This window comes from Ipomoea triloba, chromosome 15, assembly GCF_003576645.1.
Source record: "Ipomoea triloba cultivar NCNSP0323 chromosome 15, ASM357664v1".
Taxonomy (NCBI): Eukaryota; Viridiplantae; Streptophyta; class Magnoliopsida; order Solanales; family Convolvulaceae; genus Ipomoea; species Ipomoea triloba.
Window position 1 is genome coordinate 10,466,239 of NC_044930.1, and position 18,525 is coordinate 10,484,763.

The 18,525-nt window shown below is 32.4% G+C and overlaps 1 protein-coding gene and 1 long non-coding RNA gene across 2 annotated transcripts; both read left to right on the top strand.

The window, feature by feature from the left end:
* Positions 1-1,738: 1,738 nt before the first annotated feature.
* On the top strand, positions 1,739-4,593 carry LOC116005670. Its single transcript, XM_031245914.1, has 5 exons — positions 1,739-1,788; positions 1,944-2,001; positions 2,730-3,006; positions 3,958-4,013; positions 4,502-4,593. Exons 1-5 carry the CDS (start codon positions 1,739-1,741, stop codon positions 4,571-4,573), a joined length of 513 nt encoding a protein of 170 aa, XP_031101774.1. The 3' UTR covers positions 4,574-4,593.
* A 1,303-nt stretch (positions 4,594-5,896) lies between these two features.
* On the top strand, positions 5,897-6,441 carry LOC116006430. Its single transcript, XR_004095136.1, has 2 exons — positions 5,897-6,047; positions 6,225-6,441. It is a non-coding gene; the product is annotated as an uncharacterized LOC116006430 (long non-coding RNA).
* Positions 6,442-18,525: the final 12,084 nt, after the last annotated feature.

The following is an 18,525-nucleotide window of genomic DNA, read 5'->3' on the forward strand; positions in this document are numbered from 1 at the left end:
GGTGCAAAGCATATGGCTATTACTGTAGAAATGGCTGATGTGACTTCCAACTATGGATGTGCTGTTATTGATGAGATTCAAGCATGTAATTTGTTTATAGCTTAATTTACTTATCCACGTTTAATTTAGGTTTTCAACTTATCCACGTTTTGATATAAATTCAATATTCAATTGTACTGGATATGTTAAAAATATGATTAATAATTTTGCTTTTTAAGTTGTAAAAGTGTGACCAACAAGCTAAGTAGTACTCCGTAGTATGTTTTAACTAGCTAGCTAGGGAAATGCAAATTGTTCTATATATGCAGGTAGCATGTAATTTTATATTGATTTGTATGTAACTTTGAAATGCTTATATATGGATGAATTGAAACAAAGCATTTAGGCCTATTACATGTAACATTAGATGATGATTTTTTTGAAAATCTTGAAAGTAAGCCTTAGAAAATGAGTGTATGAAACAACTAAAAAAATATGCATATTTCTTATTCAATATGTTTCACCTTGTCCACATATAAAATAAAAACCGAAAATATAAATTTAATTAGTATTCAATATTTGAATTAATATATATATATATAACAACTAACCAAATCACAGTATCCATCGTGATATAATACTTTTCTTGCCTACATGAGGGCAAGGAAGGTTGATGGAGACACTCATATCTTCCAAATCAAAAACATAGATGTTTCTGTCATTTTCTTCAATGAAGTATATGCAGTTATTTCTCACATTTGCATTATTGCTATTAATGCAAAATATGCCTCCGACAGATCCTAAAAAAATGGTGCGTTCTCCTATACTTTCCATCTCCACCCATTTTCTTGCGCACAAATCCGCTCTAAAGACTCGTATATTTTCTACCTGCCAATGTCTTTTTGCAAAGTAAATTTTGGTAACTAATAGGATTTCACCACACTTTTCTGTAATATAACCAATAGCATACAAACCACTCCATTTTGGTCTTGAAGATGGCTCATTAAATAAATCACCACCAATCACTTCTTCGAATTGTGCACTTTGATCATTGAATTCTACACGTACTAATGTGGTGGAATATTTCTTCAATCCATACAAATTTCCACCAAATGCATGTTCACCGCCAATCTTGCAAAAATTGAAAAACATGTCAAAGTCGCCATGCTCTTGAATTAATACAACATAACAAGAAGGATCATGAGGACTAGAAGAAAGGTAAGCAAGATGCGTGACTGATTTCAATTTTGGAAGCTGCCTCTTTTCATGTGAATAAACATTGAAAAGTATGACATCAAAAGTGTCGTCGCTATCGTGTAACACCATCCATCCATCATTACACGCGTGAGCCTTCTCATACTTGTTGTACATGAAGGAACAATCAATCTTGTAATGACGTTGTTGTGTGATGCTGTATTGTGTACCTTGTTTATTTTGATAAAACAAGAGCCAAGGGTGCGATTGCGGTAGGGGGAAACTAACATTGGTTTTGGCATCATCACCAATCAACTCCATAGCTCTCAATTGATAGCTAGTAGTTATGGAGTCTATTTTTGAAATACGTCCGGCCTGCATGAACTGAACAAAAAGTATACCATAAATTTTCATAAAAAATTGTACGGAACTAGTCTTTACAGGTTAATCAAACAACACATGCACATGATAATGAGCATTGCAATGAAATTAAACATTTTAAAAACATGTTAGAATATTAGAAGCAATTTAGGAGTTATATCATCTGACTGCAAACAACAGCAAGATGCTGCTGTTAGCAGCAGATCTAGTTGACAGCAGCAACTTCTTTTTGCTGTAAATAATTGTTTTTTGTAATAATTTTTTAATATGAATTTTTATTATAAATATGCATGAAAATAAAGAGAAAATAAAAAGTATATGAGGATTGACGAAAGGCTTGAAACACACCATAAAATTTGATAAGAATTGATAAAAAGTTGGTCTGATAGAGGAAAACCGTTTGTAGAGAAGAAAAGTTTGAAGGGTTGGATATCAAGTGGAGAAAAGGTTTGTAAAATTCTATTATGATAGAATTTATGAAAGTTCATATATAAGTTTTGTGAATATCAGTAAATTTTTAAAAACTCTATAAAAGTCTGAATTGAATACTAATATACTTTTTAAATATTTGAAAAGTTTAAATCTAATTAGAGTAGACTTTTTAAGAGTATCATCAAACTTTTAAAGTCTCTAAAAGTCTTTAAAAGTTTATAAAAATATTGATAGAATATTAAGAATGAAATTGAGTGAAGGAATATTACCGGCCAACAAGAAATCCAAGGTTCTGGACTGATATGATCGACTTTGTGCTTTGCGAATGGCTGGTTCTACAGCTTCTTTAATAGCTGTATATATAGCTTCTTTGATGAAGGAATATTACTCAGCTCCTTAGTCCTTAACTAATGGGGATTAGGATTACGATATATATATATATATATATATATATAGTTAAAATAACATATATAGTTCTTTGGGCTTCTCAGAAATATAATATCCAAATATAAACCAACTTAGAACTAATTAATAAGGAATGTCTCTTTCTAATTTGATTAGTGTTGGTATTCAAATAAGGAGTATTCTAATCCCAATTGTTCAAGGAATAATCCTTAATTATTAGTTTAAATTTAATTAAAATTTTAAAAAAATTATTTATTAAACTATTGTTGATAGTGATACAAAATTTAAAATTATATTGTTAATACCAAAGTACCCTACTATGTTAAGATAGGATATAGAAGATAGGATCTGAAGGATCTTCAAACTCCATCGCCGCACCTTCCCCACACAGCCATTACCGCCGCCACCGCAGCCACCGCCGCCACCGCAGCCGTCCGCAGCTTCCGACTCACGCCCCGCCGCCGTCAACAGCCTCCGCTCACGCCAAGCCGCCGCCGCGACGCCGCTGCTCTCCTCACCGCCGGACGCAACTGTCGCACCACCTCGCCGCCGGACGCAACTGCCGCACCACATCGCCGCCGGTCGCCCTCCCCCGCTACTCGCCCGGGGTCTCAGGTAATGAGCTGCTGCTTCTTTTACTTTTGTTGCTGGTAGTTCTTGGTGGTGGTCTGACCTAGGATCGCATAGTTTCTAAGTTTTATTTTTCATATTTCTTATTTCCTGCTGTTTCATGTAATCCATGTTAAACTACAGAAAATAAGAATGCTGTAGAGGTGAAAGTTTTATTTGTTCAATAATGCACTCTGATATCTTTTTTGTGATAGACTGCTACGGAGATGTTTTTATGCTGGCTTTGTTGCTCAAAGGAATTTTGCTGAGGTGTGAATCCTCTGCTTGGTTACTATCTTTTGATTTTTAAAGCAATTTGTCTGTTCACAATACCTTTCTAAATATTTTATTTTAGTTGATTATTTTTCATATTTCTTATTGTTCTGAGATATAAGGTAGTTGCATGAACATGCCTTTTCTAAGGTAATTTATCAATTTGGTAAGATGGTAATTACACTGCGGGAAATAATGTGTTTCATACATGCAAATACTTTATAACTTCAGACATGCTAATTTGTTGATTTGGTAATTGGTACTATGTTGAATATGATTTGCATCTTTTAGTATTTGCAAATTTACTATAGCGGTTGACATGCCATGTTTCAGATTCTTTAATAGAGAGTGGTTTGATTTGTTCTTGCTTCATCTTCTAGGTTAGTGTGGCTCTTTTAGTAATGACAATGGATATCTTTCTTCATAGTGGTTATAATGTATGTCATTGTTTAAACATTGGCTCAAAGCACATGAAATTAATTTAGCTAGGTTAATACTTATTCACAATAAACCTTCATTTGATGGTTGCTAAGTTTTTAGTAAGGAAAAAACTTGGCTCCTAAGGATAGGCATTTTAGAATAGCACTTACATGATAGTTCATTTATTTTATATAGTATTTTCTTTCCTTTCTTTATTTTATCATTTCCATATTATAATATAGATTTTGATTTGATAATTTGTAGAGGTTCCTGGGGGGACAAACAACAACAACTATGCTAATGTGCAGCTCATTGTTGAGGTTTGTGAATACTTCTTTCTTCTTAATTTACTATTGATTTTTTTAGTTAGTTCATTCTGGTTGTGCAGATGGCAGAGATAATAAGTGAATAAAGGAATTGAAAGGGCAACCAATTTACTTCTATGTTGAAACTCTGTTGTTCTTTAATTACTTTACATGCTTAGTGTGTAAATTATGTTTGTGAACTTTGCAGTGTCAAAAGGGCTCTTCCATAATAGAGACTAGAATTTAAGAAACTTTAATGCCTATAGTTAGAATCAGAAGACTAGAGGTAACTCCCAAGCTTTGGTGGTTCAAGGTTTATTAGTTGGTCTATACAATTTTTCTATTACTTTATAATTTGGCTTCAGATTTAAGGTCCCTCATTTCAAATATAGTTTTCAGTTGTTCTTTTTCTTTCAGTCCTGCAATACTTAATGTTGTAAAAAGGCCACATGTCTAAAATAAATTTGTTTAACCAGTCTACTGTCTACCTGCATATTTAACAGCCAAGGGTTATGTACCTTAAAATCTGTGAAACAAAAAACATTCAGACGGCAAAACAAGTGTATTTCACTTGAAAGGAAGTGCATACTCGATCATAATACAATGTATCAATGTCAAGCTCATAAATGTATCAACGGCAAAACAAGTGTATTCCAGAGAGGTATTATTTAACAAATGTGTCTACAACTCTTTGGGAGAGGTTTTATACTTTGCTTTTTGTCACTCCAGGCTGTAAAGAAGAGTATTTCGATGCAAATCACAAGTGGTTCTGAAATGGTCAAGCTGGAAAAGGACCCTCATGCTGCATTTGCATTGATCATTGATGGGAAAACTCTATGTTATGCCTTGGAGGATGATATGAAGCAGAAAATTTTGAACTTAGCAGTTGATTGTGCATCTGTAATTTGTTGCCGAGTCTCTCAAAAGCAGAAGGCTCTGGTAATATGTCTCAAATATTATTCTGATGATATTTTATGGTCTTTCCCTCTCTCTACTAGTCTAAATTTATTGGGTTGTACAGGTGACAAGATTAGTAAAAGAGGGAACCGGAAAAACCACCTTAGCAATTGGTGATGGTGCAAATGATGTTTGAATGATTCAGGAAGCCGATATTGGTGTTGGAATCAGCAGGGCAGAAGGAATGCAGGTTGGTAATTAATGCATCTATCATGTATTAAAATTGTTGTCAATAGATTATGACTGGGTATATACCATTCAATGTGGTTCAACAAAAACAGGATAAAGAGATTGACTGGAAAACTATGAAAACCGAGATTGTAATATGTTCTTTGCTGTGTCTGTGGATACCCTCATAGGCTATGATGGCTAGTGACTTTTCGCTATTGCATAAATTTGTAACCTTTCCTGATTGCTAACTCACACTTGCACTCTATTCGAAACCCATAAATGAATGAGTTTCTTGAATGCTGTTTGGTTGAAAGAAGATATAAAACCTCAAGTTTATTAATTGATTAGTATTGGAACCTTTCCTCACATGAACCACAACAACCAATCAAACTCACTTTTTGCCTTGGCCTGTTAGGTTGGATTTGACTCTCTTTATTTTGGGCGAATTGACTACCAAGACAGAGCAAAGCGGAAAGGTTAGAAGAGTCTTGAGGTTGTCTGGAGGGCTTCTAAAAGTTTGGGCACCTCCTCACAGGTATAGTTTTTTTGTTGTGAATTTGTAATTTCTAGATATTACATTAGACTAGGTAGTAATTTCTACTCTACTATTAAAGTTTTTTGTTTGTTACTGACAAATTATGTCTCACCCTTTTCCTCTTTTGTGCTTCTCATTCTTCAGATTTTTGCTGGTGCATTTCCTGAGAATTATGAGCCTCCAAGTGGTTTCTATTTTGAAGTCAACGATGACTCTCCTGTTGTTCAGGTAAATGATTAAAAGAATTGTACACTAGGCTCTTGATCTTTTGCTTGCTTTAGATAATGATGGTATCTTTCTTTTGCCAACTGGAGGACGATACCAATCTGTTTGATTACAATGTCCTAGAGCGTGTCAATGACTTTGTAGCTGCTGCATTGTCGGAGGTGAGATGGGATTTTTCATCGTATACTAATACTATCCACAGCGAATTCATAAATTGTTTTGACTTATAAATTGCTCACATTTTCTTAGGGATTAGAACTGCTTCTTGATATAGTATTTGTATTTGCAGACATGCATCTAAGGATATTTGCTGATCTTAATTTATCTTCTATTTGCAGAACCTCTTGGAACACAGCTCAGACACCTTCCATAGTAACTTGATTTCTCTTTACAATTACCATAGAGAATTTTGTCCTTTTAGGCATGCTATGCATCTATTGTGCTTTGAGTTAGTTATCTGTAAATACCATAGGATATTGTCAGATCTATATGTGAATATCCAGCTTTCTCATATACTAGCTAGTGCTACAATGAAGCAGGTTTTAAGCGTGTATATATATATATATATACATATATATATATATATATATATATATATATATATATATATATATGAAATCAGAAATCTATAACCTTTTGCATCTTTTGTGTACATACTACAGGATTGAGACAATCCCAACATATAATGCTGTTCTAGCATCTATTTCTGGATACATAAAGGCTCTGTTTGGTAAATAATCAGCCTATCAGCCAATTTTGACTTATTTGATCACTATTAGTTGGTAAATAATAGGCTTTTTGTAACTCCAAAATGTTAAAATTCAAAAGGCTATTCAAAGCAGCCTTTTCAATTAGCTTTTTGAGAAAAGAAATTATACCAAACAGCTATCAGCTAACAGCTAATTTATCAAACAACTTTCAACAATCAGCCAATTTTATCAACAAATCATACCTTTTAACCCAAACAACCAACCTAATCAGCTAACAGCCATTTATCAAACAGGGCCAATGGCTCTGTTTGGTAAATAGCTGTTAGCTGATTTTGTTAGCTGATTGGGTTAGAAGGTATAATCAATTGATAATATTAGCTGATTGTAGAAAAGTGTTTGGTAAATTAGCTGTTAGCTGATAGCTGTTTTTATATAATTTTTTTTCTCAAAAGGCTAATTGAAAAGGCTGCTTTGAGTAGCCTTTTGAAATTTAGTATTTTGGAGTTACAAAAAGCTTATTAACCAAACGCTTATATTGATTTTTTAACCAAATCAAACAACTAATAATGGTCAAATAGGCCAAAATTGGCTGATAGGCCAATTATTTACCAAACATGCCCAAAGTTGGGTAAAGCTAGAAGGGCAAGAACCTTATTTGAAGATCGAGATGCCTGACAAGAATTTTTTGTTTTTGGCCGGACAACTATAATTTTTGGTATGGGGATGCATTATTAGATGTTTTTAGGAGGATGCAGATTGTATGAAACCAGATTGGATAAGTTTAGTTGCAGACTACTCTTGACTGACATTTAACAGGTGCAAATTTAGAAAAATTAAATTAGTAAACCTACCTACAAGTATATTTGTATATGGATATCAATCTAAATATTTTTATGAATATCATATCATTTTAATTAAAGAAGAAAAGCATGAAAGGTACAAATTAAACTAAAATTTATATTCCAAATTAAAACTTCTTTATAGTATCAATCATTCATTATTACAAGATTCAATAATTAGAAATACTAGGAAGTTTGAGAATTTGAAATATTAGGAAGTTTAGTCCAAATACATTGAACTATTCCTCTTGTATTATAATAGTCTTTACTTGAAAAACTTTGTGGGAAATTGCGCCACTTCTTTGTTGCAAGGTAATAAAATACTCCTTTGCCATCATAAAATTTTGGAAAATATATCTTGTTACTAGTTCCTCGAACAGTTGCTTCTCGTGACAAGGATATCTTGGGAGAAACGTAAAAGGTTTTTCCTTTCAAATTCTCAACCTTTTGCCAAACCATTTTAGAATCAAGCTTCAAAACCCGAACTTCCCCTTCTTCAAGTGTTGCCACACACATGAGATCTCCATCGCTTTCCAGAAGGAACCGATCTCGAAATTTTATAAATTGTTGTCGATGTGACTTACCGATAATATTCCAAGAAAAGTAGTCCCCTCTCGGATAGTGGAGCTTCCCTAGATTTCCAGAATCCCCCAAAATATATATATGGCCGTTGCGAATAACAGGGGTGCAACTAGAAGCTATAAAATCTACTAATTGTGTGTGAATTGACCATGAATTTTCACCCAAATTCAATACTCCTATAGTAATAAATTCTTGTAAATTACTAAGTATACCAACAATTTGACACTTAGGCGAAGTTGGTGATTCAGAAAAACACACCAATGAAAATGGTCTATCTGGTGTATCTGGTAAGTCTATTGTAACCTTACTTGAGAGGTTGAAGAGGAAATAAGATGCATCGCCTTTACCAAGAAGCAACCAACCATGATTTGCATAAAGAAGTTCCACTTCACCAATATCATCATCCAACAATTGAGGAATGTTAAGTGAATAGTTGAGATTGCGGGTTGGATCATAAAAGTTGAACAAACGAGTTTTTTTGTTCAAGTACATTAGATGCAGATCTTCGAACGAATCTATATCACATGATGATGCATGTTCGAGTGAGATTGGCAACAAGGAACGAGACAATGGTGTAATTGACTTCCAAGATCTACATACCGATTAAAAAGTATAATAATCTCCAATAGCAGCTAAACGTGTGAGAATACATGATAAGAGCTCCTTGTTTAGATCTGACCATTCCCTTTCTGTACCAGCTTTATCAATGCTAATTATGCTATTGTTACTCATCTTTTTTCTATATATTAAAAAAAGAATTACCTTAGGGGAATACCGCTAATTATTTATGCGCTTCTCTCTTTGAGCAAACTTTGCATGCAATACTCTGAAACAAAAATCTCTCAATATAATTCCTCTATATGTAACAACTAATGAGATGGTTTCCATGCCGGATTAGGATTCTTTAAATTTGCCATGCTTAAGGATTAGAAAACGCAAACTACACTCCAAATACTATTATGTTTAGGATTTAAAATCTCAAAAAATAAAAATAAAAACTCAAATTATATTTCAAATACTGTACTGTGAACCCTAGATGAAATACTTCAAATCTAATATAGTTTGTCAACATGCAATCATGCAATGTAACTCAGTGTTAAAACATTTTGATACGTTAAAAATTTTAAATTTTGAAATTTATTTTTGAATTTTATGTTAATCATTTAATTTTAAATATCAATAACTAGCAATTTTCTAAATCATGTTATGTTTGCCTCAGTTCCCACATATTCAAAGAACACAAAAGGCCTCATTCATACCAATTATTATATATGGTTTCATTCATTGACTACTTCTCAGATTATATTTACCATCTCTCTTCTTTAGTTGGCAGCTCTTCAGCTTGTCTCTCATAAATGGAGGCAACAACAGACTGATTGTCTCGAGAATATATGTGGGAATATATGTGGGTCTGAGGTAACTTCGGAGGCAGATTGTTGACAATCTGCTTCTATCCTGAGCAGGATCAGAGTTTTTTTTTTTTTTTTTTTGAATACTCCTAACTCTATTACAATGCAGTATCTGTTCATAACTATTTTCTCAACCTATTGAAGCACAAGAGTCAGTATTGCCTCCACTGAGGCTCGAACCCACCACCTCCCGTATAAAGGGAAGGGTTTGATGCAATTAAAAAGTCTACAATTGAATTTCTAAACTAACTAATTTCATGTTTCTAAGGTAATCCTAAACTTAAAATATTTTAATTTTTTTTAAATAATTATTAAAAAACAAAGGCTAAAGTGTCATCTAGCACCATGAACTATATCCAATTATTCATGCCACACCCTAAACTTTCATATCGTATATATTGAGCCGCAAACCAAAATAAATAATTCACCTAGAACTTTTAGCAGGTTTCCAGGTCTTCCTGTTGACATGGCGCAGGTTTTCAAGTGATGTGGCATTTCTTTTAACCTTATGTTGTCCATGTAAGCATTTACATATTAAAAATATTTTTTTAAAAAAAACAAAACAAAAATACAAACAAAAAAAAATTAGCATTTCTATAAATTTGGAAAATTGAAAAAATACTAAATAATAAATTAGCCAAAAAATATAAATTCTGAAAAAAAAATTTGAAGCATTGGAATTGCAAAATTGAAAAGTATACATTATGAAAATAAAGAGAATAAAATTCTAGTTATTTTAATATAATAATTTTGTTTTTTTTTTAAATTTTGAATATGTAAACACTTACATAGACAACATAAGGTTAAGAGAAATGCCACATCAGACGCCATGTCAGCAAGAAGACCTGGAAACCTGCTAAAAGTTCTAGGTGAATTTTTTATTTTGGTTTGCGGCTCGATATATTCTATATGAAAGTTCAGGGTGCGGCATGAATAATTATATATAGTTCATGGTGCTATATAACACTTTAGCCAAAAACAAAAGAAGAGAAAATGCTTATCATACTGTCGCGACGATGGCCGGAGACGATTCTCTGTGTGTGGGGCTTTTTTCTTCTCTTTTTTTAATAATTATTTATTAAAAAAATTTTAAAAAAATATTTTAAATTTAGGTTACCTGTTAGAAACCTGTAAATTGAAGAAATTGCATAAAATTGATTAGTTTAAGGACTCAATTGTAGATTTTTAGGGTTCATGGCCTAATTGCATTATTCTGTCCAGTTCAATGACCTATTCGAACCTTATAAAAAAAATTAGGCTGGACAATCTGCATCCGATCCTTCGCAGGACCTATCGAACGCAGATTGTCATTCTTCTTTTTTTTTTTTTTTGTTTTTTTTTTAATATACAATCTGCATCCTTGCCCAGGATCGTACATAGATTATCATTTTTTTATTTAATAAAACTACCATTTTTTTTTTCTGTACATTCCCACATTATCCATCTTGTCAACACTTACAACATTCTGTTCTCAATATATACCAAACCACACCAACAATTTACTACACTACACTAACACTTTAAAATCTCAAAACACAACACTTCAAAGTTCTCAAAATACCAACACTTCAAAGCTAAGTTCTCAAACAACATTTCAAAGTTCTCAAAACACATACCACACCAAAACAACTACAAACTAACTCAACAAAGCCTCCATCATTACTTCAATTATTACTTCAAAACCTCCAACAAAACTAACTCAACTAAACTCAAACTCAACATACATTACAGGATGTTAATTACATTCATACATTCAAATATAACATACTAAAAGTTTTCAAGACATTCAAATATCTAACACTTGAATTAAAGTTGCATTCAAATATCTAACACTCGAATTAAAGTTGCATTCAAATATCAACAATTGAATTAAAGTTTAGAACTCATTCAAATATATATCAACACTTGAATTAAAGTTCTCAACACATACCACGCTTGAATATCAACATGTTTACCTACAAAAATTTTCTAAGCTTTCTTCACTAAAATATTTCGCCCTCTGGTGCCCGCCGGAAAGCTCATAGAGGTCAACAACGTAGAAGTCGATTTCCTATTAAAATGGACTTTGGTAGTCACCGTTGTTGATGATGATATGCCCTCTATGTAATCCATTGCTCCTTTATTAATATGAATGTCATGAAAAATTACAATATAGTTGCACTAATAATTACACACTTATAATTATCAAGATCGCCGCAATACAAACAATAAAATAAATAAATAAATAAATACATAATAAAAATATTTAAAAATATGTGATTAATATCATGCAATCCATCATACTATAAATGAAAATTTAAAATTTTAAAATCTTTGTTAATGTGATTCATTTTTTTGAAAATTTTATGTTGTTAATTAATATTTAATAAAATAAAAATTTTAAAAAACAAATTCGAAGTAATAAAAATTATGATGTTTGTGAGGCTATTATGTTGTGGGAACAGGTTTGTCCTTGTTTCCTAACTTTCACTATGGCTATTAGGTTAAATAAAATGAGGTAATTTGAAATGCAGTATCGTAACATGACTACTGTGTTGACAAGAGAATATCTGGATGCTAGGCCTGATGGATGGTTAGACTATGCAGCAAAAATGATAGCACAATTGTATGTTTCAACTCCATCTTTCAGTACGTAATCCCATTTTAATTTCCCCCTAATTGTTGTAATACTTACTAGTATTTACACCCGTGCGATGCACGGACATGAAAATTCACATTTTGTTATTTCTCATATATAAAAGGAAAAATGTGCAAATAGACCCCTAAACATTTCGCGAAAAGTCAATTAGGCCCATGAACTTTTTAAAAGTTCAATTGAACACACGAACTTGCGATTTTGAGTCACCCACCCCATTGTCCGGTTACCTCTCCGGTAAGATGGCTCGCCACATAAGCTTTGGAGTGGGTACTTGGCTGCCACGTAATCATAATTTAAAGAAACATTAAATTAAATAAATAAATAAATAAATATACAAAATGACGTTCTTCATCTCCTTCTTCTTCCAGCGACTTCGTGAACACATGAACTCACTCCAACTTGTTACATACTATACCCAAAGAGCAAAGAGAAGCTCATTGGCTCTTCTACGCTGTTCTTTCACCAATTAAGGGAATTATCATTCTCAAGTCAGGAAGCTTGTCCAGAGCTCATTGTCACCGGAGGTCCTTCGCTGGGCCAACTAGCAGATTATAAACACTGGAATCATGGGCCAACTAGCAGATTATAAACACATTCCAGGAGATGAAGAAGGTGACACACTACTACCTTTCTATGTGAAAAGACGGAGATGAAGAAGGTCAACTTCCTTTTTCTATTTGAAAAGACTTGTGTTGGAACTCCCAGCCAGTTATATGTGTAGACACCAAACACGTACAAAAGCTGATATGTATGTGAATTAGATGTCAGACACCAAACACATACATATATATAATGCAAGAGTTACGTTCATGTTTGAGATTGAGATAAGCTTCGAACACATGACCTTTTGCATGGCTCTGATATCAAATTAAAGCATGTGCTCCATCTCAACTAAAAGTCTAAGCTGATAGTTAGATTGCACATATTATATTTATGCTCACGGAGATGAATTTAATTTGGCATACACATACATACAACTATTTTTATGCATTGACATCAATAACATCTTTTTGTGTATATATATGAAATGGCTACATTGAAGCCTGCATTCAAGTAAGGCATTTGTAAGTTTCTTTATACTGTTTATTATCTTTCTCCTGTCTTGTGTCAAGCATTCTATGCTTCAATTCACTGACCTATTAGTCATCATTCATTGTGAAAATGCTTCACTGACCTATTAATTAAGTTCCATCCAATTTAGGTTTTTAACTTATCCACGTTTTGATATAAATTCAATATTCAATTGTACTGGATATGTTAAAAATATGATTAATAATTTTGCTTTTTAAGTTGTCAAAGTGTGACCAACAAGCTAAGTAGTACTCTGTAGTATGTTTTAACTAGCTAGCTAGGGAAATGCAAATTGTTCTATATATGCAGGTAGCATGTAATTTTATATTAATTTGTATGTAACTTTGAAATGCTTATATATGGATGAATTGAAACAAAGCATATAGGCCTATTACATGTAACATTAGATGATGATTTTTTTGAAAATCTTGAAAGTAAGCCTTAGAAAATGAGTGTATGAAACAACTAAAAAAATATGCATATATATTTCTTATTCAATATGTTTCACCTTGTCCTCATATAAAATACAAACCGAAAATATAAATTTAATTAGCATTCAATATTTGAATTAATATATATATAACAACTCACAAAATCACAGTATCCATCGTGATATAATATTTTTCTTGCCTACATGAGGGCAAGGAAGGTTGATGGAGACACTCATCTCTTCCAAATCAAAAACATAGATGTTTCTGTCATTTTCTTCAATGAAGTATATGCAGTTATTTCTCACATTTGCATTATTGCTATTAATGCAAAATATGCTTCCAACAGATCCTAAGAAAATGGTGCTCTTTCCTATACTTTCCATCTCCACCCATTTTCTTGCGCCCAAATCCGCCCTAAAGACTCGTATATTTTCTACCTGCCAATGTCTTTTTGCAAAGTAAATTTTGGTAACTAATATGATTTCACCACAATTTTCTGTAATATAACCAATAGCATACAAACCACTCCATTTTGGTCTTGAAGATGGCTCATTAAATAAATCACCACCAATCACTTCTTCGAATTGTGCACTTTGATCATTGAATTCTACACGTACTAATGTGGTGGAATATTTCTTCAATCCATACAAATTTCCACCAAAACTTGTGAATGATTGTATTACACTATTACGACATAACTGCTTCACAAATGCATGTTCACCACGGATCTTGCAAAAATTGAAAAACCTGTCAAAGTCGTCATGCTCTTGAATTAATACAACATAACAAGAAGGATCATGAGGACTAGAAGAAAGGTAAGCAAGATGCGTGACTGATTTCAATTTTGGAAGCTGCCTCCTTTCTTGTGAATAAACATTGAAAAGTATGACATCAAAAGTGTCGTCGCTATCGTGTAGCACCATCCATCCATCCTTACACGCGTGAGCCTTCTCATACTTGTTGTACATGAAGGAACAATCAATCTTGTAATGACGTTGTTGTGTGATACTGTATAGTGTACCTTGTTTATTTTGATAAAACAAGAGCCAAGGATGCGATTGCGGTAGGGGGAAACTAACACTGGTTTTGGCATTGTCACCAATCAACTCCATAGCTCTCAATTGATAGCTAGTAGTTATGGAGTCTATTTTTGAAATACGTCCGGCCTGCATGAACTGAACAAAAAGTATACCATGAATTTTCATAAAAAATTGTACGGAACTAGTCTTTCCAGGTTAATCAAACAACACATACACTACATGATAATGAGCATTGCAATGAAATTAAACATTTTAAAAACCTGTTAGAATATTAGAAGCGATTTAGGGGGTTATATCATCTGGCTGCGAACAGCAAGCTTCTGTTCGCAACAACTTCTTTTTGCCGTAAATAATTAATTTTTTGTTATGATTTTTTATTATAAATATGCATGAAAATAAAGAGAAAAAAATAAAAAGTATATGAGTGTTGATGAAAGGTTTTAAACGCACCGTAAAATTTGATAAGAATCGATGAAAAGTTTATTTGGTTCAGATAGAGGAGTTGAAAGGTTGGATTTCATTTACTTATATTAGTGGAGAAAAAATTTGCAAAAATCCTATTCTGATAGAATTTATGAAAGTTAATAAGTTCAACAGATTTTTAAAAACTCAAAGTCTAAATTAAATACAAGTATAATAGTATACTACTTTTAAAGACTTTTGTAAAGTTTAATTCGAATACGGGTAGACTTTTAAAGAGTAAGTCTAAATTGAATACTGATGGATAATACACTAGGCCTGTGCTACATGGACCGGCCCAAGAGAGCAAGTATACTTTCTAGAGACTTCGTATCCACAAAGTCTCAAGAAAGTGTGAGACTAGATGATGGATAATACACTAGGCCTGGACTACATGGACCGGCCCAAGAAAGCAATTGGATCAAGAAAGTCCAAGAAGGACCCTCAACACAAAGCTACAGAAGAGTTCGATAAGGATTGGACTTAGCACTTGTAATATTAGCAAGATTAGGGCTTATTAGTTATAATGTAACAAGGACTCCCAATATGGGGAATGATGAGCACAAATGATGAGTGTAAAAAGGGTGTAATGTCGTTCCGCTGAGGATTGGGGCTATGGCACGTAATTGTGTAAATTACCAGGCACTAGAGTATATGAATTAATAGAATCCAAGCAACAAAGACTGAATGATGTAAAAGAAAGCAATTGATTAATGTGTAAACTGTATGATAAAGGTATGGGCCAGATTAGAGGGATTGTAACCTTGATGTTCTAACAAACTCAGGATTAGGGAAAGAATAATTAACCAAGGGATTTATGGGCAATGCACAAAAGAATTCAGCTCATCTACTTTCGTAATCAATAAGTGAATTAGGCTACAATTGCCCCACTGTCGTGATGCATCAATTATAACCTTAAGCTCCTAAGCATTGTAAGCCCCCAAGATTACCTCTACTTTCATAGCAGGAAAATTAGGTTGAAATTGGTAAGGCTCGAGGTCTCCATCCAACTTTCGTTGTAATAAATCCCTCTCCTAGACTAGCAATTAATTGTGGCCATCAATCAATAACAAGTAGAAACAAATCCCCAATTCAACATAAACCCTAGGCAAAAGATTCAATCCCTTTATGCAATTATCATAAACTGAACATCAAGATTAACAAAGAACCCCTAATCCAAACCCATAAACGAATTACTCGCGCATGATGGGAGTAAACACAGCAAAGCAAGAATAAATAACCATAAACATCACAAGAAATAAAAGGGAAGAGAAACTTATCTGATAAATAACAAATCCAACTTCAATCCAAGATTCCAAGCTTGAAATAAAATAATCTAATGTAAAACTAGTCTAAACTATGCTGGGGAAATATAAACTAAAAGCTAGGGTTCAGAACTCTGTAAGGGAACCTCCTTAAATTGTAGAGAATAGGTCAAATATATAGGAGGTAGATGGGCCTTGGCCCATTAGGCAACTTCCAACTCTTTTCCAACTTGTGTTCTTCCTTGTAATTCCCTTTTCTTCCAGAACTTGTCCAAAATGCTCCAATATTCTTCCTTTGTTGTTCCTTGTAGATAATTCAGCACTTGGACAATATAACACACAAATAATTCCCAATTTCACTAGGATACAGAAAATAACCTTCAAAACAACTAGAATAAGGGGTGAATAATTATACAAAATAGCAGATATCAGGGCACAGGATTCTTATTCCTTGTAGGGCTCTAGATCCAAAATATGTATAACTAGATCCTCCACACATGGAGAAGAGGGGAAGTAATTCTGAGCAATACAATACCTATATTCTCTAGCTATATTTTTCTACATATTTCCTATATTTTCGCTATTCTAACAGGTAGTGTTGGCCTGCCTTTGACTGCCCAGAAGTCATAAAACCAACAAATACCATCAAACTTTTAAAGTCTTTAAAAGTTTATAAAAGTTTTGATTGAATATTAGGAATGAAATTAAGAGAAAGAATATTACCAGCGAACAAGAAAATTCGATTTAAGAAAATCCAATATTCTAGCCTGACTTTGTGTTGCCGATGGCGGATGGCTGGCTCTACAACTTCTTTAATAGCCTTCAAGCTAAGATTACTCCTTAACTAATGGGGATTAGGATTACAATATTCATACTTATAATGCTCTTTGGGTTTCTCAAGAATATAATTTCCAAATATAAATCAACTTGAACTAGGGAGTAATTAATAAGGAATATCTCTTTCTAGTTTGATTAGTGTTGGTATTAAGATAACGATCGAGTATTCTAATCTCAATTGTTCAATGAATAATCCTTAATTATTAATTTAAATTTTTTTAAATTTTTTTTCTAAAATTGTTTATTAAACTATTGTTGAATGTTGATAGTGATACAAAGTTTAAAATTATATTTTTCATACTAAAGTACCCCACAATTTTAAGATAGGATATAGAAGTTCAAATTAATTTTTAATAAATTATCAAAATTTATATATTTATAAGAATGAGAAATTGGCTCTAAATGTGGAAAAGCTTGAAAGTAGCTTTCCTCCCACATTGGTTAGAAAAGTGGGTTTTGTCCTACTATCTTATCACAAAAGTTTCATTATTCTAACAAATAAGGTATATCATTATATCATTCTAACACAGTACATTATTTTTACACATGCATAAAGTACATTATATTATTCTAACTCATAATGTGCATTATTCTAACTCATAAAATTCAACGACATCATTTTGAACCGCTCCACATAATAATTTGCCCTCCACTACCCTGAGGAAGCAAAATGTAATTTGGATTAAGTGCAAAAGTAGCTACAAGAAATGACTTTGATTCAAGACGATAAAACAATCAACAAAAGCCCCCCTAACCAGCCCAAGAAGTAGAACAGTAGTATGTTTGTTTAATGTAAGACATCATGTAATGTGATTTATATAATACTATAGTTTAACATATCAATATTTATATCTGCAGGAACTTTGGTAATCATAATTTAAAAGTTATTAAACAACAGACACATAGTTACAGTTATTTAATAAGTAAATGGTAAGCAACACTTGACATTTGAAGTTTGTAATGATCTTCCCGTTCCTTTCTTTATTGTATTTGGCCTTATAAAGAAAAATATAACCAGTGCGAATTTCTGTAATCATAGATTTTGAGATGATTTTAAGTAACAAAAATAAAAATTATTATTGTTGACATACTATAGTTTAACATATCAATATTTATATTTGCAGGAACTTTGGTACCCGCAAATATTTTTTTTTTCTTAATCTTATCTTAACTTAATAGGCATAATTTTATTTTAGGCCTACTTAGAAAAAAAAATCAATTTAAATGCACTTAAAATCATTTCAAAATCTAACACAAATTTGAATAACAAAATATACTTTTAACATATCATATATATATATATATATATATATATATATATATATATATATATATATATATATATATATATATATATA